The sequence below is a fragment of the Odontesthes bonariensis genome, chromosome 3 (assembly GCF_027942865.1).
Source record: "Odontesthes bonariensis isolate fOdoBon6 chromosome 3, fOdoBon6.hap1, whole genome shotgun sequence".
Taxonomy (NCBI): Eukaryota; Metazoa; Chordata; class Actinopteri; order Atheriniformes; family Atherinopsidae; genus Odontesthes; species Odontesthes bonariensis.
Window position 1 is genome coordinate 1,596,332 of NC_134508.1, and position 27,170 is coordinate 1,623,501.

The 27,170-nt window shown below is 44.3% G+C and overlaps 1 protein-coding gene across 1 annotated transcript; it reads right to left on the reverse strand.

Annotated features, from left to right (window-relative positions):
• Positions 1-15,611: 15,611 nt before the first annotated feature.
• On the reverse strand, positions 15,612-27,170 carry hgh1 (HGH1 cochaperone). The gene is made up of 10 exons (XM_075460059.1): positions 27,049-27,170; positions 26,475-26,597; positions 24,529-24,667; positions 23,663-23,800; positions 22,648-22,799; positions 21,625-21,725; positions 21,360-21,458; positions 19,912-20,003; positions 19,718-19,840; positions 15,612-16,195 (listed from the first exon to the last, which is right to left on the reverse strand). Exons 2-10 carry the CDS (start codon positions 26,582-26,584, stop codon positions 15,971-15,973), a joined length of 1,179 nt encoding a protein of 392 aa, XP_075316174.1. The 5' UTR covers positions 26,585-26,597; positions 27,049-27,170; the 3' UTR covers positions 15,612-15,970.

Here is a 27,170-nt window from a genome sequence, read left to right on the forward strand (position 1 = left end):
TGTGGCAATGTGACTTGGAAAATTTTTCAGTGTCCAGGAAGAATGCTAAAGTTGTGTGCGTGTGTGTGTGTGTGTGTAAATGTGTGTATGTAGGTACATGTTTATATGCATGCACAAAAGTGTGGGTGTGTGTGTGTGTGTGTGTGTGTGTGTGCACGTGTGCATGTAGGTACATGTTTATATGCATGCACAAAAGTGTGTGTGTGTGTGTGTGTGTGTGTTAGGAACCTTTGGCATCAAACATCAGGGAGGACAGGAGGAGGGCTGGACTGGGACCAAAACATGGCCCGGGCATTTTTTGGCCATGGCGGCCCACCATGAATATTTATACGTTCACACAAGTAATCTCATCACTTTCTGTGAAAAATCCAATTAAATCCTAACACAAATGTATTCATTTAGATAAATCTCCTCACCTTACAAAGCAGTTTTTTCATTAAATCGCTCTTCTCTGCCACTCTGTCAATCACTGTGTCAGTATCAAGGGACACAAGAACATCTTTCTCGGTGGCCATCAACATAAAGGCTTCCAGTTTGCTGGCAGAAAGGCAACTCCTCAGTCTGTGTTTGATGTAGCGGAGGGTTGAAAATGACTGAAAATGACAGAGGCAGGAATATTAATTTCGTATTTCTCCGGTTACCTACCAATCCATTTCAGCAAAGCAATGTTTCACTAATATTACATGGGCAACTGTAACCTGTAACACCTGCAAACAATATAGTTATAACAAGCTAAAATAACACTGAACACTTTGGTGTCTACATGAGAGTCATAAACATTAATGACACACTTGATATCTATGACTGATGTCTGTCACGCCCAGAGACTCACCTTTTTGGTTTTCATGTTTAGGTAATGTTTCTTTTCAGTCCATGTTTAGTTTTCCCTTCACTTCCCTCACTCAGGTCATTAGTTCACTCACTTCACCTGTGTTTTTTCCCTCAGCTGCACTCACTCCCCAATCACTCTCACTCCCTATTTAGTTTCCTGCCTCCCCTTTCAGTTTTGCCGGATCTTTGTTGATGTCACTGGTACTGTTACTGTGTTGCTGTTAGTTTCCACGTCATGTTTCCACGCCAAGTTTTCGTCCAAGCTAAGTATTTATTCCATGCCATGTCCTTGTTCTTTTGTTTTGTTTATAGCTTCGTTTTTCTCCGGCTCTGCCGCGTTTTATGTTGATACTTTGTTTTTTTTTGTTAATAAATCTAACTTTACTTTTTGAAAGTCCGCATCCGTGTCCTCCCCTTCTCTACAACCACAACCTGACAGAAAGATCCAGCCAAACTATGGACGCGGCGGACTCTGACCTCTTTTGGAACCTTATGGAGGCCTTCTGGACCACTACTTCATGGCAGAGGCTGGAGGCAACTAATAAGCTGCTGGAGTTCCTCTCAGTAGAGCGGACCCTCCTCAACTGGATTGAGGATCTGCCCGATTTCCAGCGGGTGGCGAGGAGTGTGCAGCGTGATTTACTGATGGAACTTTTCGGTTTGGAACCAGAGAAGGTAGGCACGCTGTGCACATCCCCCCTCACCTCTTTATCACCTCAGCCCACAGATCCTCAGTCCAGAGACCCAACAGCCACAGCCGTTCCAGGGCCGGTCCCAGCCGTTCCAGGGCCGGTCCCAGCCGTCCCAGAGCTGGCCCCAGCCGTCCCAGAGCCGGCCCCAGCCGTCCCAGAGCCGTCCCCAGCCGTTCCCGAGCTGGCCCCGGCCCCAGCCGTTCCCGAGCTGGCCCCGGCCCCAGCCGTTCCCGAGCTGGCCCCGGCCCCAGCCGTTCCAGAGCTGTCTCCAGCCGTTCCAGAGCTGTCTCCAGCCGTTCCAGAGCTGGTCCCAGCCGTTCCAGAGCTGGTCCCAGCCGTTCCAGAGCTGGTCCCAGCCGTTCCAGAGCTGGTCCCAGCCGTTCCAGAGCTGGTCCCAGCTATAGAGGCCTCCGGGCCTGACTCCGAACTCGACCAAGAGGCCATAGGGCCTGACCACGAGGCCATAGGGCCTGACCACGGGGCCATAGGGCCTGACCACGGGGCCTTAGGGCCTGACCACGGGGCCTTAGGGCCTGACCACGGGGCCTTAGGGCCTGACCAAGAGGCCATAGGGCCTGACCAAGAGGCCATAGGGCCTGACCAAGAGGCCATAGGGCCTGACCATGACCAAGAGGCCACAGAGCCTGACCACGAGGCTTTAGAGCCTGACCAAGACCAAGAGGCCACAGTTATAGTATGTAGTATGCAGTTTGCAGTATACAATATGTAGTATGCAGTTTGCAGTATACAATATGTAGTATGCAGTTTGCAGTATACAATATGCAGTATGTAGTATGCAGTATGTAGTATGCAGTATGTAGTATGCAGTATGTAGTATGTAGTGTGCAGTTTATAGTATGTAGTATGCAGTATGTAGTGTGCAGTTTATAGTATGTAGTATGCAGTATGCAGTATGTAGTATGCAGTATGCAGTGTGCAGTTTATAGTATGCAGTATGTACTATGTAGTATGCAGTATGTAGTGTGCAGTATGTAGTGTGCAGTACGCAGTATGCAGTATGTAGTATGCAGTATGCTGTATGTAGTATGCAGTATGCAGTATGTAGTGTGCAGTTTATAGTATGTAGTATGCAGTATGCAGTATGCAGTGTGTAGTATGCAGTATGCAGCACGCAGTATGCAGTACGCAGTATACAGTATGTAGTGTGCAGTTTATAGTATGCAGTATGCAGTATGCAGTATGCAGCATGCAGTGTGCAGTTTATAGTATGCAGTATGTACTATGTAATATGCAGTATGCAGTATGTAGTGTGCAGTATGTAGTATGCAGTATGCAGTATGCAGTATGTAGTATGCAGTATGCAGTGTGCAGTTTATAGAATGCAGTATGTACTATGCAGTATGCAGTATGTAGTGTGCAGTATGTAGTATGCAGTATGTAGTGTGCAGTTTATAGTATGCAGTATGCAGTATGTAGTATGCAGTATGTAGTGTGCAGTATGCAGTATGTAGTATGTAGTATGCAGTATGCAGTATGCAGCATGCAGTATGCAGTGTGCAGTTTATAGTATGCAGTATGTACTATGTAATATGCAGTATGTAGTATGCAGTATGTAGTGTGCAGTTTATAGTATGCAGTATGCAGTATGCAGTATGTAGTATGCAGTATGCAGTGTGCAGTTTATAGAATGCAGTATGTAGTGTGCAGTATGCAGTATGTAGTATGTAGTATGCAGTATGCAGTATGCAGTATGTAGTGTGCAGTTTATAGTATGCAGTATGCAGTATGCAGTATGTAGTATGCAGTATGCAGTATGTAGTATGTAGTATGTAGTATGCAGTATGTAGTGTGCAGTATGCAGTATGTAGTATGTAGTATGTAGTATGCAGTATGTAGTATGCAGTATGTAGTATGCAGTATGTAGTATGCAGCATGCAGTATGCAGTGTGCAGTTTATAGTATGCAGTATGTACTATGTAGTACGCAGTATGCAGTATGTAGTGTGCAGTATGCAGTATGTAGTATGCAGTATGTAGTATGCAGTATGCAGTATGTAGTATGTAGTGTGCAGTATTCAGTATGTAGTATGCAGTATGCAGTATGTAGTGTGCAGTTTATAGTATGCAGTATGCAGTATGTAGTATGCAGTATGCAGTATGTAGTGTGCAGTTTATAGTATGTAGTATGCAGTACGCAGTATGCAGTATGTAGTGTGCAGTTTATAGTATGTAGTATGTAGTATGCAGTATGCAGTACGCAGTATGCAGTATGCAGTATGTAGTGTGCAGTATGCAGTATACAGTATGTAGTGTGCAGTTTATAGTATGCAGTATGCAGTATGCAGTGTGCAGTTTATAGTATGCAGTATGTACTATGTAGTATGCAGTATGCAGTATGTAGTATGCGGTTTCGAACACAGCCCATGTCCTCGCCAAACAATTTTGACCATAAGATCTTATTTTCTTTGGTGATTTATACCAACAGAAAAAACTAACTGGTTGCACTTCGGACCGCCGGGCTGCAGCTATGTGAAATGTGGATGTAAACAGGGTTGGTCCTGGGAAACCAAATGTTTGAAGAGGTCAAGAAGGGGTTTTGCACAGTGTGTTCTACCAATTCAAACTTTGACAACCTGAAGTCGGTCAGTCAGTCGAGCTGTGCTGACCTGGTAAATAAAGCTGCTATCAGGGCTGAGACTGGGCCCGGCCACATGTTTGGGTTCGCCGGTTAGGTTTCCTGCGTTTCTGTTGCTGGTCCTGCAGGACGGGAGAAGACGCTGGCGCCGGCTCGCCCTGCTGGGAGGCTGCCACAGAAACGCAGGTCACCACAGTTTAGTTCAGCCAAAGCTGGCTAAGCAACGCTAATGCAAAACCCTTTAAGATAATCACCAGAAGAAGAAGGGCCCAAAAGAGAAAGCCAGCAGTGCTGACTGTCATGTGTCTGAATCACAAGTCTGCTGCTGCTTTGGTTTGATCTGAAGTGTCTCACATGTATGAAGATTTGCAGCTTGCGTGTGACTAAAACAGAGATTTTTATAGTTTCACAGGGAAACTCTTTCAGTACAAAGTGACTTCCTTAAGTCTGGAGTTTGCAAGGTTTCAGCATAAAACCTGTGGAGGTGCTCTGAAGAGCCGAGCAGGAGGATGTTCAATCCGGGAAAGAAGATAAGGAGATTGTCTTTGTCCATTTGTTTTGGCTTGTTTTCAAGTGTGCTTTACTTCCTGTCTCATCTTATTAATCACTTTCCTTTGCAGTGTTTAGATTGTTCACTCATTTGAAGAATCGCTGATGCATTTTTGGACGCTCCTAACAGTGCACCAACAGGCAGCAGGTTAGAAACACACCGAATCTGAAGTGGTAGAACATGTTGTAATCAATAACATCTTTAGCTAATTAGAATGACATTTCATGAAAAGAAGCTGTGTTTTTAGTAGGGCCATTCATTATTTAAAGCAATACAATGTAACTTCTCAAAAAGCCCATTATGGAGCTCCCCCTACAGGCTTGGAGGTAATGTACGGTTACGGTCTCTTGCTTTGTCGGCCTCTCTCTTTCTCTTCCTTGCTTCATCAGTCAACGTCTTCTTCTGTTTCTTCGGTGCCTCTGCCATGATGAGAGGGCTCTATTTGTTTTTGCGGTAGGTGTGCCAGAAAGCAAGTCAAAGTACTTCCGCTCAGCTCCCGGGCCGGTCCAGCAAAGTTACATAGCGCAGTTATTCCAACTCAGACCCCCGAAGGGCATAGGAGACAGGCCAATCGTAATATTAAAACTCATTCTAGCCGCACAATTTTTTCGAACTGTTATTTTAAGGTAGAAATGTTACATAGAGTTGCCTTAACGCCGATAAATATTTTATCGCGCATTAACGCAGGTTTTTTTTTAATTAAAAAACAAACATTTATTTTATTTTCTTATTAAAACAAAACATTTATTTTATTTTTTTATTAAAAAAAACAAACATTTTGGGGGGCTTTTGTGCCTTTAATGGATAGGAGATTTCAGAGAGACAGGAAGCAGGGGGAAGAGAGAGGGGGAACAATATGCAGCACAGGGCCGTCTGATGCGGGACTCGAACCGGGGCCAGCTGCAGCAAGGACTATAGCCTCTGTACATGGGGCGCCTGCTCAGCCCACTACGCCACATTCCACCCCTGTTTTATTATTTATTTTCCATCCATCCATCCATTATCTTCCGCTTCCCCGGGGATCGGGTCGCGGGGGCAGCAGCTTGAGCAAAGAGACCCAGACGTCCCTGTCCCCGGCCACTTCCTCCAGCTCTTCTGGGGGGATCCCGAGGCGTTCCCAGGCCAGCCGAGAGACATAGTCTCTCCAACGTGTCCTGGGTCTTCCCCGGGGCCTCCTCCCAGTGGGACGGGCCCGGAACACCTCACCGGGGAGGCGTCCAGGAGGCATCCTAACCAGATACCCGAGCCACCTCATCTGACTCCTCTGGATGCGGAGGAGCAGCGGTTCTACTCCGAGCCCCTCCCAGATGACCGAGCTTCTCACCCTATCTCTAAGGGAGAGCCCAGACACCCTGCGGAGGAAACTCATTTTGGCCGCTTGTATTCGCGATCTCGTTCTTTCGGTCACTACCCACAGCTCGTGACCATAGGTGAGGGTAGGAACATAGATTGACCGGTAAATCGAGAGCTTGGCCTTCTGGCTCAGCTCCTTCTTCACCACGACGGGCCGGTGCAGAGCCCGCATCACTGCAGACGCCGCACCGATCCGTCTGTCAATCTCCTGCTCCATTTGTCCCTCACTCGTGAACAAGACCCCGAGATACTTGAACTCCTCCACTTGGGGAAGGCTCTCATTCCCGACCCGGAGAGAGCATTCCACCCTTTTCCGGCCGAGGACCATGGTCTCGGATTTGGAGGTGCTGATTCTCATCCCAGCCGCTTCACACTCGGCTGCGAACCGCTCCAGTGAGAGCTGAAGGTCACGGCGCGACGACGACAACAGAACCGCATCGTCCGCAAAAAGCAGAGACCCAATTCTGAGGTCGCCAAAACGGACCCCCTCAACGCCCTGGCTGCGCCTAGAAATTCTGTCCATAAAAATTATGAACAGAATCGGTAACAAAGGGCAGCCCTGACGGAGTCCAACCCTCACAGGAAACATGTTCGACTTACTGCCGGCAATGCGGACCAGACTCTGACACCGGTCATACAGGGACCGAACAGCCCATATCAAGGAGTCCGGCACTCCATACTCCCGGAGCACCCCCCACAAGAGTCCCCGAGGGACACGGTCGAACGCCTTCTCCAAGTCCACAAAACACATGTAGACCGGTTGGGCGAACTCCCATGCTCCCTCCAGGATCCTGCGGAGGGTATAGAGCTGGTCCACTGTTCCACGGCCAGGACGAAAACCACACTGCACCTCCTGAATCCGAGATTCGACTATCCGGCGGATCCTCCTCTCCAGTACCCCCGAATAGACCTTACCAGGGAGGCTGAGGAGTGTGATCCCCCTATAGTTGGAACACACCCTCCAGTCCCCCTTTTTAAAGAGGGGGACCACCACCCCGATCTGCCAGTCCAGAGGCACTGCCCCCGATGTCCACGCGATGCTGCAGAGGCGTGTCAACCAAGACAGCCCCACAACATCCAGAGCCTTGAGGAACTCAGGACGGACCTCATCCACCCCCGGGGCCACCGAGGAGTTTTTTGACCACCTCGGCGACCTCAGCCCCAGAGATGGGAGGCCCCACGTCCGAGCTCCCCAACTCTGTTTCCTCATCGGAAGGCGTGTCGGTAGGATTGAGGAGGCCCTCGAAGTATTCCCCCCACCGACTCACAACGTCTCCAGTTGAGGTCAGCAGAGCCCCACCCCCACCATACACGTGTTGACGGTGCACCGCTTCCCCCCCTGAGGCCGCCTCAACAATGGAGGCACGGAACATGGCCCATTCGGGCTCAATGTTCCCCACCTCCCCCAGGACATGGTTGAAGCTTATTTATTTTATTATTGTAAAAGTCTGTCGCTCACAGGCTTTTATTTTGTAAAAGTTTGCTGCTCACTGGCTTTTATTTTGTAAAAGTCTGCTGCTGTGGAACAGGAAAAGAAAGTAATCGGTGGATCCACCAAACATGGAGAAGGGTACGGAACTTTTACTCGGCCATTTTCATTTTAAAGTTCTTCCAGACGGCGGAGTCGACAGAACCAAAGTCATCTGTAAACTCTGCCAAGTTGAATTGTCTTCTCAGCGTAGTAGTTCCAGTCTAAAATATCACTTAAAGGCAAAACACACAACTGATAGCAGCAAGTCATTCAAGGAAACAGACAGTGGAGCGAGGCTTCTACATAAAAACTACAGAAAGATGCTGATGTTAAAAGTGTGTTTGCACAACAAATGTTATGGCACTTTCATTCATATGGCAGCACATTTAAAATAAAGCTAAATGCTAAAAGCTATACGCTACTTTTGGATTCATTTTTGGATTCTGCGTACAAATGCGATTAATCGTGATTAATCAGGGAAATCATGTGATTACTTAGATTAAACATTTTAATTGTTGCCCAGCCCTAATTCTTAGCCACCACAAAGACAATCACTCCCCTAAAAAACTGTTATCCATCTTTGTGTTGACAAACTGGTTACAAAAAATGCTGTTTATTAAGTTTTTTTTTGTTCTATTTTAGCTCTTTAGTCCTGCTTTTTTTTCTCTAACTGCCCAGCCCAAACCCAAACTCTGCACCTGTATCTAACTCTAATAAAGTCGGAACCGTAGCCACAGAAATGTCCTCAGTCCTGCCGAGCTAAATCTGAAAATGAGCCCTCACAAAGATGGACGTGCACGGAACAAACACACTCGGAGGAACTCGGGCTGAAGGAGCAAGGGGGGGAGGGATTGAGTTGTTATTCTGGTTGCATGAGCTCAGGCTCTTTCTTCAGCAGCGTGGTGAATGTTTCACAGGGCTGACAATCCCCTGCAGGCGTGCACGTGCGCACACACACACACACACGCACACACACACACACACACACACACACACACCATTATGTTTCAGTTGCTTCAGAGGAGTTGTTAACGTTCATTTCAATTACACTAATCTGGACCAACCTTAAAGCAAGTTTTTCCTCTTAAGTCCGAAGATCTGTGTCATTACCACGTGAAAAAGTTTCCCACAATATAAGTAACACCAGCGTGCACGTGCACACACACACACACACACACACACACACACACTTTGGGTGACAAACATGGACTCAACAGCCCAGATTCATGTTGGACTCAGAAGGAGAGATTTACTGTTGTGTTGTTATTTGGCCCTTTTTCTAAATGAATCCTGGTATGTTGCTTTGAGCTGCTCAGAGCACACAGCCCCTCCTGCTGGTTACATCTCCTGCAGCTTCTCAAAGGGCCAGACAACTCTCGCTTCACGTTTGAAGAGCACAATCTCCCAAAAAAAGTTTGACTTTAAACCACTAAGGGATCAGTGACAGCTGCCTGGAGTCAGTAAAACTCAGAGGAGGCAAAAAATCAGCAAAAGGAAACACAAGAAGGGAGAAAACGCACGACTTTCTGCTAAAAAGTGAATGAAAGATAAATCTAATGTCTAAAACAGTCTAAAAAGTTCCAAAAATCCTAAAAAATTGAAAACAAACAAGTTCAGAATCAAGTCCCGTGATGAAAAACCCGATTAAAGAGTAAAAAAAAAGCTGCAGCTCACACATCAACATGTCCTGGTGTGATTCTGAAATCATGCATAAAAGTTTGATTTTGGTCCAAAAATGAAGAGTCAAGTGTGTGCATGCATTAGCCAATATGAGCAGCTGTAATTCCTGTTAATAAAACAGTAAAAAAAACAGAAAATGGCAAATGTTTAAAGGCAGAAACCAACAGTTAAAACTCAGAGGAGTTGTCTTCAACTGGCAAATAAAAAAAAATCAGCAAAAGGAAACACAAGAAGGGAGAAAACTCATGACTTTCTGCTAAAAAGTGAATGAAAGATAGATTTGATGTCTAAAACAGTTTAAAAAGTGAATGAAAGATAAATCTAACGTCTAAAACAACCCAAAAAAGTTGCAAAAATCCTAAAAATGTAAAACAAACAAGTTCAAGTCTTGTGGGGAAAAACCCGTTTAAAGAGTCAAAAAAAAAAGCTGCAGCTCACACATCAACATGTCCTCATGTCATTCTGAAATCATGCAGGAGCCTTTTATTTGATTTATTTTATTCTATTCTATTTGCTTGTTCTTACTTTAATTGTTTTCATATCTTTTACTGTATGCTGCTGCAACAAAACAATTTCCCAAATTGGGAAGAATAAAGTATTTATCCATGCATCTATTTTAAAAGGTTGATTTTGAGTCAAAGTGTGTGCATGCATGAGCCAATGTGAGCAGCTGTAATTACTGTTATTAAAACTGTTTGGCACGTTCAGTTTTTTATTGGTTTTTCATCCTCTTACACTGAAGGAGATGAATTATTCTTTCCTTCTCTGCACTGGAGCCACAGCATGAATAATAAAAGCGCGTGCAGCCTGTGGGCAGTGACAGGGTCGGGTTGCATGTGCATGTGCATGTGCATGTGCACCAGCTGCAGCCTTTTGCTCTCAGTGATGAACGACTGTCACACGCACCAAACACAGCGGCGCGCGCCCCCACCACGCAGGACACGTCTGGCACGTAGCTCATGTACGCGCTGAGGAAACGCACAGCAGGAGCCGTGTGATTGGCTGGCTGCATCACAGGGACACGCCCACTTTTTGCACGGAGGCTCACATCCACCCCCCCTGCACTGCCTCTGCGCGCGTTCACGCGGAGGGCGCGCCGCGTCCATTGTCATCCCAAAGCAGTTAAAACAACAGTTGTTGTTATCAGATCAGGAGGTGAAGCCTTCCAGCAGCAGAAACAGGCTGAAACATGAGAAATGTGTGTAAAAAAACAGAAAATGGCAAATATTCAAATCAAATCAAATTTATTTATATAGCACATTTCATGTACAAACAGTTCAAAGTGCTTCAGATAAAATAAAAGCATTGCAGCAGGGAGTGGAAGAAGCATTAAAATACATACAAGAATATAAAGAGAAACCAATAAAATCATTTCAATGAATTTAAAAACAAGCAACAGTCCAGATAAGTTCAAAGATATTTTGCAGATTTCATGCATAGACACATGAGAAAAGAAATGTTTTTAACCTGGATTTAAAAATGTCTCCATTTGGTGAAAGTTTAATCTCCACTGGCAGTTTGTTCCACTTGTTTGCAGCATAACAGCTAAATGCTGCTTCTCCATGTTTAGTCTGGACTCTGGACTGGACCAGCTGACCTGAGTCCTTGGATCTAAGAGCTCTGCTGGCTTTATATTCTCTGAACACATCACAGATTGTAAACCATCAGCAGGCTTTTAAAATCTATTCTGTGACTGACTGGAAGCCAGAGTAAAGATTTTAAAGCTGCTGTGATGTGTTCAGATCTCTTAGTCCGGGTTAAAACTCCAGCAGCAGCGTTCTGGATGAGCTGCAGATGTTTAATGCTCTTTTTGGGAAGTATTTACCAACGCTGACCCTCTTCTCTTTGCTCCCAAACAGAATGATCTCAGTTTTGTCTTCATTTAATTGTAGAAAATTCTCTCTCATCCAGGTGTTTACTTCCTCCAGACACTGACACAGTACGTCTGCTGGGCTGCAGTCGCCATGGTGACAGAGACACATGAAGTTGTGTATCGTCTGCATAAAGTTTTGTAATATCTGACCCAAAGGGAGCATATACAAGTTAAACAGAAGAGGTCCAAGAATTGACCCCTGGGGGACTCCACAAGTCATGGCCACTCGCTCAGATTCATAGCTGCCAACTGTAACAAAATAAAGGTATTTACATCATTTACAACCTTCTCCGGTGTCCAACAGCAGAAACAGAACAAACAACTGCTCAAGTTTAAAGAAGAAGAATAAATAAGATCAGAAAAACAACAAAAGGAGCTTTGTGACAGTAAACATAAGCAGACAAATAAAGTAAAGAAAAAGCACATAAAACCAACAGTTTAGTGTTTCAGAGCAGGACTAAAAATAGAAAATAATGTTTTTTTTTGGTCATATTTTTCAGATCAAAAAGAGGAAAAATGTGCAAATTATACTTTTTTATCTGGAAAAAGTTGCATTGCAGCAGTTTTATCTATTTTTTTAAGTATGTTTGACAAAGTGAGAATATTCAGTTATTAAGTAAAACTGTTTTGTGTTTTTTTTAAAGAATTATTTGTTTTTAATCCGCACGTCTTATTTAATCATGTTTTACAAAACAAACAAAGTGAATGAACATCATTAGAAATTCATACATTTTCCCCAATTTCATTATCAGTTGTCAGGGGCCAACAGCAGATGGATCAGCTGAAGGTCCAGATGCATCTCTCAGCTCCTGTGTCAGGTCTTTGCTGGATGTTTTCCTCTTTCTTAAGGACATCACTTTCAGATCCTGTTCATCTGCTGGAGATAGTTCTTTAGGCCTGACACTTCTTCTTCTGTCCTCCACTTGTCCAGTTTCCTCAAATGTTTTAAGGACACACTGCACACCATGCTGAGATATGCCAAGTTTTCAGCTAACAGCTCTCTGGGAATCACCTTGTTGCTGGAAAATCTTCAGAAAGCCGGAGAACTTTTGCTCAAGATCACTTTAAAATATTAGAATAAAGCTGATCAGGACTTTTACACAGTAGAAAGAACTGAGATTTGGTTCTTTTACCGACTGATTTACTTTTAAGTGAATTGTTAAACAACAGAGCTGGTTCCTCCTGTTACACACTTTGTTGACCTTTGCGTTTTTCTTATTTTCTTTACAGGCAAACATTTCTCTGAGTTGAGAATTTGAAATATGTTTCCTTGCGTCATGTTTGACCTGCTTTCCCCTCAGTTCGGGGCCACGCCTCCTTTTCTTTACAGGGTTTGTCTGTTTACATTTTTTACAGGTTTTTCTTTGGTTTCCTGCTCGTTTCTACTTTTTCTCTTTGGTGGATTTCATCCATAACTATATAACTTTGTTTTCATCACTCAAGATAAATGCCAATTTAAAAAGAAATGGGTAAAAAGTGTTCATAATCTTGTGTCTGCATTGAAACCTGGTTGCAGCCACAAAGATTAGAGCATTTCTGACCATGTTTCACTGGAACTAAGGGGAAATGCCAGGTTTCCTGTAGGAGACGAAGGCCTGTGTTTGTGTGTAAACCACAGAAGAAGACTGGAAGTCCCTGTTTCCTCCAGAGAAAGGTGAGAGCTTTCTCAGAGTGTATTCACCTCTTAGTCTGGACCCCTCCCCCAGTTCAACACAAGTCTTCTTTCTTTCCCTTCCACCCTTTACAAACATGCAGCCCAGTTCAGCAGCAGAGGCTCTGAAATCCATTTTTCTCAGATAAACACTTCTAATCTAATGATACTTCTGAATGGAACAACTCATTTTAGCTTGACATAAAATACTGTTTTATTCTGTTAAATTAGTTTCTTATTGCTAACTGAGCATTAACTGTTAATTTACATGTAAGCATAAATATTTAACAGTTTTTTACAATTATTATAAAATACAGTAGGATACTGTTGTAAATCCAACGTAAATTTACAGCAATTCATTACAAATACTGTTTTATGCTGTTAAATGACAGTTATCTACTGTATAACAGCTTTTAGCTGTTATACTGCTCACAACTGGAACAAACTGCCAGCAGAACAGATATCAGCCCCAACTGTGAGCACTTTAAATCCAGCTTAAAAACATTTCTCTTTCTTATGGCTGAGTTTATATTTTTTTCCCCTCTTCTTTGATTGCTTTTAACTTTGTTTTTAATTTTTATTCTATTTCTTTCTCTTTAAATTGCTGCTTTATGCTGTTCTTTTAAATGCCTTCATGTAAAGCACATTGAGTTGCCTGTGGTATGAAATGCGCTGTATAAATAAAGATGCCTTGCCTTATCTGCTGGTATTGTTAAATGACTGATTTAACTGTTAATTTACATGTGAGGGACGAATATTCAACAGTATTTTACAATTATTATATAATACAGTAGGATACTGTTGTAAATCCACCATAAATTTACAGCAATTCGTTCCAGGGTAACCTGAGGAGTTCTCCTGTACAACAGGATGAATTCAGGGACTTTTTGTTTTTAATTGTCATGCCGTCCCTCTGTGGAAACGTGTTGTTTCAGTTCTCATTTTCACTAAAAGTCAGGACAACTTCCAGCGACATGTTTGCGTTTGCAGTGAGGCGATAAGCGACGTGTTTCAGTGTGAAGTGAGGAACATTATGACCGAAGTTTTGATCTGACCTCGAGTGAAGAAGGTGGAAAAACTAACAGACACGCTGATAAAGAAACGCCTGCTAAGCACCAAGCACTCAGACAAACACTTTCTCAGAGCCAAACGCTCACAGAAGCCTGAAAAAGATTTGCCCTACACGCCTGCATTTAATCCCTGTTCAGGAAAAGATCTTTGCTCCTAAGAACTGGTGCTTTTTGTTGTGAAAGACGGTTTTTGCTTTGCAGAACAGTTTGTTTTAAACTGAGCCGGTCTTCACAAAGACAGAGAAAGCCCAGATACACACACACACACACACACACACACACACACACACACACACACACACACACACACACACACACACACACACACACACACACACACACACACAGTAAATGAGGGTTTGTCCTTGGTTTCTTCTCACTGGTGTAAAAGTTTGCTGCAGTTATCTCACCACAGATTATTTCCACCCTATTGATCAGAATTCTGACACTTTAACGGTAAAATAAAGCATCTCTGACATCATTTCCTGTTTGTGTTGCAGCTGTTTTACACTTTGAGCTTCTCTTTGGTCACTTTATGGGTCATTTTTCACTTTCCATCTGTTTATTTTCAAGTTGAGATGAAACTTCCGCACAGAGGGGCGGAGCGAGCAGAGGCCAGGTCTGTCTGAGGCAGAGAGACAAAGAGCAAAAGGTTGTGACGCCCCCTACTGGCCATTCAGGGTCCATCAGCGCAGCAACGTCCAATCAAGCCGAGTTTCATCAGGAAAACATAAAGACTTCCTTCTTATTAAGGAAGCAAACAAAAGAACTAATTACATTTAAATGTATACTTTGTATTTAAAATGAAGCCACGTCACATCTTACATCTAATTATTATAGAACTGACTTAACTTTAATGTGAATTTTACTCTTACAGTATAATAATGAATGTCTGATGAGTTCAGTAACTGTATTAATCTTTAAAAAGTTTATCAGATTATTTTAAGATTCAAAAGTCCAGGTTTTTGTGTTTTTATTTAGTTGATATTTGCTTTAATTAAATAATTATTAGTTTTATCTTTGGAGCAGCTTGTTTTTTTAAAATATATTTTAGCCACTTTCTTCTTTCTTAAAGTTCATCAACAAGCAGAATTAAGTGAAACCAGTTTTAATTTGACTGCATTATTTGAATTTAAACATGATAAATCTCTTAATTTGCACGGTGTAACTGACTGTTTTATTAAGTTTTACTTCATTACGTTGCACTATAACAGAAGTAGCTCCTGATAATTTCCCTCACCTGGTTTCTGTGATATAGCACGCTGGAAACATCAAAAAGAAAAGGGGTGTTTGTTGCTCAATTTAACCAAATTAGCTTCGATTTTCTGATCCCACTTCAGTTTCTTTCCCATGTTTCAGTGACGGCTCTCCAGCCATCTCCATCTTTGATGTTCAGTTTAAGGACTGAAACGACTTCACAAGCCTCACTAATCTCGTCTCTGGACTGTTCATAAACCGAGGCTGAGCTGCTGTCGTTCCCAAACTCTTCCACTCTGTTATAACACCACTGACAGCCGACTGTGGAGTATTTAGTAGAGGACACTTGTTGCTCAGGTGGCGTCCTGTAATGGTACCACGCTGGATTCACTGAGCTCCTGAAAGCCAGCCGTTCTTTCTCAGATGTTTGTAAGCAGTCTGCATGCTGAGCTGCTGGGATTTAAACACCTGACTTTAATTATTTGAATGGGTGAGTGAATACTTTTGGATATATAGCGCTTTTTTCTTAAAGCCATGACGACATTTCCCAACGACGTCAAATAAAAATGGAGAAAACAAAACAAGATTTAATTTTTTGACCAACCTGAACGTCGGCTGGATGGAATCAAAATGAAAAGTTAGACCAACAACAGCAAACAGTTTGTTGGTCAGAGAAGATCCTGAAAATTATTTATTTCTCTGTTTAACAGAAGTTCAAACCAATAATAATAATAATAATAATAATAATAATAAAAAATTATCTTTTTTTAAAATTCCATTTCAGCAAAATTTGAACCAAATTTTCTGGAAATGACTTTTGTATTTTATTCTTTTTTATATGCAAAAAGAAATTAAAATCACTTTAAAACATCGGATGCATTTCCTCAGATTTCTGTTGGTGTCAGATAAGAAATATAAAGACGATGATGTGAGTAACGGGTTCTGGACCCCTCAGAGTATCAGAGTTTCTTCAGATGTCCCGACACATCTGAATAACTGCGCCGGCGTTACTTTATCAGTCCACTCTGCTGCTCTGTTGGCTCTGCCTCACTCTTCTTCTTCTTCTCCTCCTCCTCCTCCTCCTCTTCCTCCTGCCTCCTCCTTTCCTGCTCCTGCTCCAGCTCCTCCTGCTCCTTGGCGTCAGCTTCCTTCAGCTTCTCCTGAACGTCCGCGGGGATCTCCAGCTCCATCAGGTTCTCCATCCCCTCCTCCGGCTCATCGCCTATCAGCACCTGCAGGGACCGAGGGTTCACTTACTTTCAGCAGGTTTCCTCTGAGATTAATGGCCTACAACACAAACCTGGAGACTAATGCACCCAATGATCCTGATATGTGCCATTAAAATAAAAGTAGTCCACTCAGACTGCCTGACATTAATTCATCCTTTATGACAGGTGAACCCTGAACTTTACAGTGAGGGGACCCTATGGCTCTGTTGTAGCAAAAAATACTTCTTCAGTGATGGAAAGAAGCATCAGATGAATGCTCAGGGGTTCACTTAGTTACTCACTCACTGCTGCTACCAGCTGCTGGATCAGGGGTTCACTTAGTTACTCACTCGCTGCTGCTGCCAGCTGCTGGATCAGGGGTTCACTTAGTTACTCACTCGCTGCTGCTGCCAGCTGCTGGATCAGGGGTTCACTTAGTTTCTCACTCACTGCTGCTACCAGCTGCTGGATCAGGGGTTCACTTAGTTTCTCACTTGCTGCTGCTACCAGCTGCTGGATCAGGGGTTCACTTAGTTTCTCACTCACTGCTGCTACCAGCTGCTGGATCAGGGGTTCACTTAGTTTCTCACTGCTGCTACCAGCTGCTGGATCAGGGGTTCACTTAGTTTCTCACTCACTGCTGCTACCAGCTGCTGGATCAGGGGTTCACTTAGTTTCTCACTCACTGCTGCTACCAGCTGCTGGATCAGGGGTTCACTTAGTTTCTCACTGCTGCTACCAGCTGCTGGATCAGGGGTTCACTTAGTTTCTCACTCGCTGCTGCTACCAGCTGCTGGATCAGGGGTTCACTTAGTTTCTCACTCACTGCTGCTACCAGCTGCTGGATCAGGGGTTCACTTAGTTTCTCACTTGCTGCTGCTACCAGCTGCTGGATCAGGGGTTCACTTAGTTTCTCACTGCTGCTACCAGCTGCTGGATCAGGGGTTCACTTAGTTTCCCACACACTGCTGCTACCAGCTGCTGGATCAGGGGTTCACTTAGTTTCTCACTCACTGCTGCTACCAGCTGCTGGATCAGGGGTTCACTTAGTTTCTCACTCACTGCTGCTACCAGCTGCTGGATCAGGGGTTCACTTAGTTACTCACTCGCTGCTGCTGCCAGCTGCTGGATCAGGGGTTCACTTAGTTTCTCACTCACTGCTGCTACCAGCTGCTGGATCAGGGGTTCACTTAGTTTCTCACTCACTGCTGCTACCAGCTGCTGGATCAGGGGTTCACTTAGTTTCTCACTGCTGCTACCAGCTGCTGGATCAGGGGTTCACTTAGTTTCTCACTTGCTGCTGCTACCAGCTGCTGGATCAGGGGTTCACTTAGTTTCTCACTCAGTGCTGCTACCAGCTGCTGGATCAGGGGTTCACTTAGTTTCTCACTTGCTGCTGCTACCAGCTGCTGGATCAGGGGTTCACTTAGTTTCTCACTCACTGCTGCTACCAGCTGCTGGATCAGGGGTTCACTTAGTTTCTCACTTGCTGCTGCTACCAGCTGCTGGATCAGGGGTTCACTTAGTTTCTCACTTGCTGCTGCTACCAGCTGCTGGATCAGGGGTTCACTTAGTTTCTCACTCAGTGCTGCTACCAGCTGCTGGATCAGGGGTTCACTTAGTTTCTCACTCACTGCTGCTACCAGCTGCTGGATCAGGGGTTCACTTAGTTTCTCACTCACTGCTGCTACCAGCTGCTGGATCAGGGGTTCACTTAGTTTCTCACTGTTGCTACCAGCTGCTGGATCAGGGGTTCACTTAGTTTCTCACTCACTGCTGCTACCAGCTGCTGGATCAGGGGTTCACTTAGTTTCTCACTCACTGCTGCTACCAGCTGCAGGATCAGGGGTTCACTTAGTTTCTCACTGTTGCTACCAGCTGCTGGATCAGGGGTTCACTTAGTTTCTCACTGCTGCTACCAGCTGCTGGATCAGGGGTTCACTTAGTTTCTCACTGCTGCTACCAGCTGCTGGATCAGGGGTTCACTTAGTTTCTCACTCACTGCTGCTACCAGCTGCTGGATCAGGGGTTCACTTAGTTTCTCACTTGCTGCTGCTACCAGCTGCTGGATCAGGGGTTCACTTAGTTTCTCACTTGCTGCTGCTACCAGCTGCTGGATCAGGGGTTCACTTAGTTTCTCACTGCTGCTACCAGCTGCTGGATCAGGGGTTCACTTAGTTTCTCACACACTGCTGCTACCAGCTGCTGGATCAGGGGTTCACTTAGTTTCTCACTGCTGCTACCAGCTGCTGGATCAGGGGTTCACTTAGTTTCCCACACACTGCTGCTACCAGCTGCTGGATCAGGGGTTCACTTAGTTTCTCACTCACTGCTGCTACCAGCTGCTGGATCAGGGGTTCACTTAGTTTCTCACTCGCTGCTGCTACCAGCTGCTGGATCAGGGGTTCACTTAGTTTCTCACTCGCTGCTGCTACCAGCTGCTGGATCAGGGGTTCACTTAGTTTCTCACTCGCTGCTGCTACCAGCTGCTGGATCAGGGGTTCACTTAGTTTCTCACTCGCTGCTGCTACCAGCTGCTGGATCAGGGGTTCACTTAGTTTCTCACTCACTGCTACTACCAGCTGCTGGATCAGGGGTTCACTTAGTTTCCCACACACTGCTGCTACCAGCTGCAGGATCAGGGGTTCACTTAGTTTCTCACTCACTGCTGCTACCAGCTGCTGGATCAGGGGTTCACTTAGTTTCTCACTGCTGCTACCAGCTGCTGGATCAGGGGTTCACTTAGTTTCTCACTTGCTGCTGCTACCAGCTGCTGGATCAGGGGTTCACTTAGTTTCTCACTCGCTGCTGCTACCAGCTGCTGGATCAGGGGTTCACTTAGTTTCCCACACACTGCTGCTACCAGCTGCTGGATCAGGGGTTCACTTAGTTTCCCACACACTGCTGCTACCAGCTGCTGGATCAGGGGTTCACTTAGTTTCCCACACACTGCTGCTACCAGCTGCTGGATCAGGGGTTCACTTAGTTTCTCACTCACTGCTGCTACCAGCTGCTGGATCAGGGGTTCACTTAGTTTCCCACACACTGCTGCTACCAGCTGCTGGATCAGGGGTTCACTTAGTTTCTCACTCACTGCTGCTACCAGCTGCTGGATCAGGGGTTCACTTAGTTTCTCACTGCTGCTACCAACTGCTGGATCAGGGGTTCACTTAGTTTCTCACTGCTGCTACCAGCTGCTGGATCAGGGGTTCACTTAGTTTCTCACTCACTGCTGCTACCAGCTGCTGGATCAGGGGTTCACTTAGTTTCTCACTGCTGCTACCAACTGCTGGATCAGGGGTTCACTTAGTTTCTCACTCACTGCTGCTACCAGCTGCTGGATCAGGGGTTCACTTAGTTTCTCACTCACTGCTGCTACCAGCTGCTGGATCAGGGGTTCACTTAGTTTCTCACTGCTGCTACCAACTGCTGGATCAGGGGTTCACTTAGTTTCTCACTGCTGCTACCAGCTGCTGGATCAGGGGTTCACTTAGTTTCTCACTACTGCTACCAGCTGCTGGATCAGGGGTTCACTTAGTTTCTCACCTGCACCACCTTCTCACAGGCAGCACCATTGTGGGCGTCCTTCTCCCAGCGGTGCAGCTCTCGTATAATCGGATAAACGTTCTTGTCTTTGAGCGTCTGCCGGCCGGCTTTAGTCGCCATCAGCTGCGTGAGACACAGACGGTGAGCAGCTCGCCACCAAAACAAGAACAAGGCGGGTTTTAGTTGCTCAGTACCAGTAAGAGTGTGTCCAGCAGCATCTTCCTGATGTCGGGGTCCTCCTCTCGTTTCTTGTCCTCTGGGAGGTACTGCAGGTCCACAGGCAGCCCTGAACACCACAAACCAGATGTTAGTGCAGCTGGTCATCCAGCACCTGCTGCCAAAATAAAATCTTTTAGGGCTCAGGCATGAAGGGATTCTTGTGATGGAAATAAAAGGCAGCAAAGTGACACTTTCATTTTAGAGGTTTATTCACTGCCTGGAAAGAAATATCTAAAGATACAAAAATACACTACCGGTCAAAAGTTTTAGAACAACCCAATTTTCCCAGTTATTTATTGCAATGGAAGTCGTTCGAGTCCTAATGAATAGCTTGAAATTGTACAAAGGTAAGTGCTGAACCGCCAGAGGTTAAAACAAAAGGTTAGGTTACCCAAATCTGAAAAATAATGTACATTTCAGAATTAATGGTTTTCAGGGGACAGGAAATGGGTTAACAATTTTGACAATCAAGGTTGATCACACAGCCTAATATTGGTCGTGGCAAGCCAGTCTCAGTTTCAACTGTGAGGAGAAGACTTTGAGCTGCAGGTTTGACAGGACGAGTTACAGCAAGACAGCCATTGCTCAGACGTCAGAATAAGACAAACAGGCTTGCCTGGGCCATGAAGCACCGCCAATGGACTACTGAAGACCGGAAGAAGGTATTATGGACTGATGAACCAAAATTTCAAATCTTCGGTTCATCACGCAGGATCTTTGTACGCCGTCGAGTATGCGAAAGGATGTTTCCACAGTGTGTGTCATCTACTGTCAGACATGGAGGAGGAGGTGTGATGGTCTGGGGCTGTTTTACTGGATCCAGGGTTGGTGACTTGTACAGAGCGAGAGGCACCCTGAACCAGAACGGCTGCCACAGCATTCTGCAGCACCATGCAATACCCTCTGGTGTGCGCCTGGTGGGTCAGGGCTTCATCCCACAGCAAGATAATCACCCAAAACATAAGTCCAAGCTATGCCAGAACTACCCCAGGAAAAAAGAACAAGATGCTAAACCTGAAAACATGGGGTGGCCAGCACAGTCTCCAGACCTAAACCCCTTCGAGCTGATTTGGGATGAACTGGGCAGAAGAGTGAAAGCAAAGCAACCTACAAGTGCCACGTTTATGGGAACTTCTGCAACAGAGTTGAGAAGATCTTTCTGAAGAATGTTTGATTTCTATTGTAGAAAGAATGAGTGTGTTCGGCTGTTACATCAGCCAAAGGTGGCAAAATACATTTTGGTCCCTAAATTGATTCCATGATTTCTTTTCTTTTTTTTTAAACTCCTATTTGTACTTTGCTTTCATTTAATTTCAGAGCGCAATGAGACATTAAAGGAATAATTTTCAATAAAAAAAACTAGAGAAATTGGGGTTTTCTAAAACTTTTGAAGGGTAGTGTATATAAAACAGCTCTCACTCGCCTTCATTTTCCTCCTCCGTCAGCTCCTCTGGACCGGCCAGCGGCAGCAGGAGGAAGGGCAGGATGTCCACTGCGTCGCTTAGCAACCACTCATGACCAACTGGATGGAAGAGAAGAGCTTTGGATCATTTGGAAGGTTTTATAAAGATAAAATGTGCTCAGTGTCAGGTGGGAGAAACACTGAACGGGTTAGTGTTGGTAAAACCTACAGCTGCTGCCTAAAAAGTGTGACTCAAACACTATAAATGTGGCTTTTCTTTTCTTACCGTGGTCAAAGCAACAGTTACGCAGGGTTCCTATGACTCCGCCCCTTCTCACAACGGATGCCTGGTAGTGAGTGAAGGGTAACAACCTCTGGATTACACACCTGAAACACATCGAGTACACGCTTCAGAGGCTGTTCAACTTTAAATGAATCGTTCAGCATCGGGTTAAACCAGCTGCCAAAGTGAGAAATCCTGATTAAACTGCATTTTTACTGCTTGCATTAATAGTTCTCCGGGCTTCTTGAAGGACTTCCCGAAGCTCTTCTTTGATAAAAATGTGCAAATTATACTTTTTCATCTGGAAAGTTGCATTGCAGCAGTTTTATCTATTTTTTTTTTTTAGGTATGTTTGACAAAGTGAGAATATTCAGTTATTAAGTAAAACTGTTTTTTTTTTTTTTAAAGAATTATTTGTTTTTAATCCGCACGTCTTATTTAATCATGTTTTACAAAACAAACAAAGTGAATGAACATCATTAGAAATCCATACATTTTCCCCAATTTCATTATCAGTTGTTTAGTCAAACAATCTTTTTTTTATAAACAAGTTGATTATAATGTTCAGTGAAAAAGAGGAAAGAGTCGCAGAGATTCACTGAAACGTGTTCCAACATGAACAGAAACCCAGAATTCCACCCTTATTTGCAAATAAATTATTTAAAAATCAGACAATGTGATTTTGGGATTTTTTTTTCTCATTTTGTCTCTCATGGTTGAGGTCTACCTATGATGCCATTTACAGGCCTCGCTCGTCTTTTTAAGTGGGAGAACTTGCACAATTGGTGACTGACTAAATACTTTTTCCCCTGTATTTGTCAGTTTACAAGCTGATGCTCTTCTTTTATCTTTTTTTTGGTGGCAGAGCATTTGCCCTTTTTATGCATGCGGACACCAAACAACTGGCAGCCAGCTTCCACACCACGAACACGATCCAGTTGGATGAAATCAGCCGACACGACAGAGAAAAAGGTCTAAAATCTGCTCTCTGAGCGCCGGCTCTGGCTCTGCAGTGTGATCACTCGCCTGTCTTTGTCCATCATGTACTGGCGGGCCTCCGGCAGCTGGGTCAGGTTGGACAGAAGGGGTCCCAGGTAGTGGAGTTTAGCCTTCTTATTGTAGCCTTCTGTGCAGAAGACCTCCACCAGCTTCACCACACCGACCTCCTCCTGCAGGATCTGACGGAGCAGAGAAACACTTCAGCTCTACACACACAGGCTGAAGGTAAATACGAGGACTTTAAGGTGATAAATGACGGGAGTCGCAGCAGGTTGTTGACCTGGAGGAGCAGCTGATAAATGACACCCAACACAGGTTGTTGGAGCCAAAAAAAAGGTTGGAAACAGGAAGTTTTAAACACATTTTTATGAATGAACAAAAATCACTGGATCAGGACCATCAGCTGACAAATGAGACGAATTAAGAACCGAATTAGTCTCGTTTGTTCGATATCAAACATGACAAACGTTCATTATTCTGCTGGTTTGAGAGATGTTGGATTCTGTTAATGTCTGCTATGATTCTTATGTCCTCACATAGTAATTAATGAAGAAGTTTGTATTATGTAAATGTAAATGTATTTTATTTCTACAGCCCTTTACAGACAATCTTTACGGTGTACCAAAGTGCTTTACAGCAGGTAATAAATAAAGAGAAGAATAAGTAAATACAAATTAAAACAACAAAAGAACAGTGAAAGCAATAAAATACAACAAAATCAAATAAGATAAAAGTGTCATCATGCTACTGGGTATTAAAGCCATCCTAAATAAGTAGGTTTTTAGCCCAGATGTGAAGAGGCCCAGGTCTTATTGGGCCTTATGTGGCTACTGATGCCTTCTGCCCCCGTGTGAGACCGGCTACCACTGCCTGCCTTCATCTGTATCCACTTTGACTTTGTAGAGACAAAACTTTAGTCTCTTTGCACTATTCAGCTGCATTAGAATCGGTGAGCCGCAGCCTTTATCCTTTTAAAGTCTGTTTTGTGTTCGTTACGTTCGCCGTAAAACAACAAACTAAAGGTAATATTAACAGGGCTCACCCTGAACACCGTCTTGCAGGTCTTCACATGGCGGGTCAGGTTTGACAGGATGGTGCAGATCTGATCGGAGAACAGGTACTCTGGATCCAGAAGATTCTTCAACAACACTGGGAGAACTTTGACCTCCGTCACCAACACCTGGGACACACAAAACCAAGAAAAAAACCCAGGTCGCGTGTTTGTCTTCAAAGATAAATAATTAAATAGGGCTGGGCAACGCATTCCTTCTGTCCAATATATTTGGAAGGTTAAAAATATCCTGCTGTCTCAGTTTCTGTGTGAAGGTAAGTGAAAGATTCTCCTTTAAAAGGCGAATATTTTCTCATTTTCAAGTGTTTTAATTAGTGATGGGCAACGATTAAAATGTTTAATCTAATTAATCACATGATTTCCCTGATTAATCACGATTAATCGCATTTGTACGCAGAATCCAAAAATGAATCCAAAAGTAGCGTATAGCTTTTAGCATTTAGCTTTATTTTAAATGTGCTGCCATATGAATGAAAGTGCCATAACATTTGTTGTGCAAACACACTTTTAACATCAGCATCTTTCTGTAGTTTTTATGTAGAAGCCTCGCTCCACTGTCTGTTTCCTTGAATGACTTGCTGCTATCAGTTGTGCTGCATGTTGTTCCCCCTCTCTCTGCCCCCTGCTTCCTGTCTCTCTGAACTTTCCATCCATTAAAGGCACAAAAGCCCCCCAATTATTATTTTTTTAAAACAATTAAAAAAAAACATGCGTTCATTCGTGATAAAATATTTATCGGCGTTAAATAATCAATGCGTTAACACGATAATAACGAGTTAACTCGCGCAGCCCTAATAATTAATCAGTCATCATTTACTCCACACCCTCCTGCTCACCTGGTGCAGAGTCTCGTCGGCTGACAGGTTGATCAGGATGTGGTAACAGTCCTTCACTATGGCGATCGAGGGGTCAGAGGTCAGCGCAAACAGGGCGGATATTAAATCAGGTTTGGAGCGGAGGAAGCGGCAACCGTCCCTGAAAGCAAACAAAGATGCTCACAGTGAGGGTAAACAAATGGTGACGTCCAACAAGACAAATCCTCCTGTAAGTAAGCGGGGTCACATGGCTCTGAAAGGATCGGATTATTGGCTAAATTACAATCAGACTGAGTTATTACGTGCATGTAGACACCTTAATCTGACTAAGAACTGGATCGGATGGGATTCAGACCCCGAGATAACTGGGTTGAAAGTCACTCTAAACCTGCTTGTAGACGCTGAAGCACGTGGTGAATCAGACTTTGCGTTCTGCGCATGCTCCAGATGTTTTCCCGGGGTCGTGACCCGGAAGTCAAAGGAGACGATATTCCTGTTGTTGTCGCCGTCAGAAAGAAACAAACAACGCGATGGAGAATGCTCCGTTGGGCATCGAGTTTGTGCAACAAGCAGCTCATCACAGACCAAATGTAGAGGGACGTAGCTTCATCTGGCTCTGCGTTCTCCATCTTTCTCCAATGCCTGAGTTTGTTGTTGTTGTTGGTGGTGAAGAGGTCAACAGGAAGTGGCTCTATTAGCAACAGCTGGAATGGGTACAGCGCCACCTATCATACCGGGGTATGACACGCTTTGTGCCTCTGATCCCATTCATTCACCGCCAGATATCCAAGGAGAATTACCCTCGCTCAGCTCAGTCTGATTGTAATTTAGCCAATAATCTGATCCTTTCAGGGCCATGTGACCCCACTGAGTGAGTCATTCAGCTGTTCCAGGATCAGCTCCAGAAGAACAGAGGAATCTCACAGCTGGAAAGGAAGTTCGTTAAAATAAAAGGCAGCGGAAGTTATTTATTTTTAAGTTGATGATCTACGCATCACTTAAAAAGAGACAATCTGAACATTCAGCATGTTTAAACGACATCAGAAAAACTGAAATCATTGCGTTGGTCTGACCAAAGATGGACGCATCGAATAACTCCAGAATGCTGATCGGTTTCCTGGATAAAGACCAGCAGCTGCATCAGGGCTGAGAAACTACATCATCCTTACAATCACTGAGCGAGTCGGTAACCTCGGAGTGTTGATAGACTCAGATCTGACTTTCAGCAGCCACATCAAAGCTGTCACCAAGGCAGCTTTTTACCATCAGAAACATCAACAGAATTAAAGGTTTCCTCTCCCAAACAGACCAGGAGAAACTCATCCATGCATTCATCTCCAGCAGACTCCATCACTGTAACGCTCTTTTAACTGGACTTCCCACAAAGAGCATTAAACATCTGCAGCTCATCCAGAACGCTGCTGCTGGAGTTTTAACCCGGACTAAGAGATCTGAACACATCACAGCAGCTTTAAAATCTTTACTCTGGCTTCCAGTCAGTCACAGAATAGATTTTAAAAGCCTGCTGATGGTTTACAATCTGTGATCTGTTCAGAGAATATAAAGCCAGCAGAGCTCTTAGATCCAAGGACTCAGGTCAGCTGGTCCAGTCCAGAGTCCAGACTAAACATGGAGAAGCAGCATTTAGCTGTTATGCTGCAAACAAGTGGAACAAACTGCCAGTGGAGATTAAACTTTCACCAAATGGAGACATTTTTAAATCCAGGTTAAAGACATTTCTGTTCTCATGTGTCTATGCATGAAATCTGCACGATATCTTTGAACTTATCTGGACTGTTGCTGGTTTTTAAATTCATTTAAATGATTTTATTTGTTTCTCTTTATATTCTTTTATGTATTTTAATGCTTCTTCCACTCCCTGCTGCAATGCTTTTATTTTATGTAAAGCACTTTGAACTGTTTGTACATGAAATGTGCTACAAATAAATTTGATTTGATCCTCCCACCTGTCTCCGGACAGTCCCAGGATGTACTCGGTGGCCTTCCCTTTCACATCGGGCCGTGTACCGGGGGTGAGGAAGGAGGGCAGCTCAGCTACTTCAGATTCACTCAGCATCTTCTCACTGCGTCTGACACAAACAAACAGAAAACCACAGCCAGGCATCAGTGCAGACACACTCACCTGGAATCAGCAGGACATCTCATCATGTAACACCACAATAAAAACTGCCACAAACTGTTTTCCATGAGGTTAGGAGCAAAACACTTTGATCAAAATCTTACAACAAGCAGCTCTGCATGGGCTGTAATGTTCTATAAAAGGATATAAAGTAAAAAATATGATAAATATAAAGGCTTCACTTTATTTCAGCTGTATTTTCCTGCTGACTGTCACTAAACAGCTGTTTGTCAGCTTTTCCTTCTTCATAACTGCTTACATATTGAGTGTAATGAACAGTAAAGTGCACAGAATGCATCATGTGGACCCACAGCACAGTTTAAGAAGCAGTTCGCTGTCACACTGCGCACGCGCACCAAGTTAAAATCTTGGTTTCTTTAAACTCTTAAAGCAGCTCTCACCTTTAACTCCTCTGGTTCAGTCCTTCATGGGTTCATATTCCTCTGACATCAGACTTTAAGAGTTGGGACATGAAACAGACATGTGGACGCAGCAGCCTGAAGGCCCGGCTCACTTCCGGGTT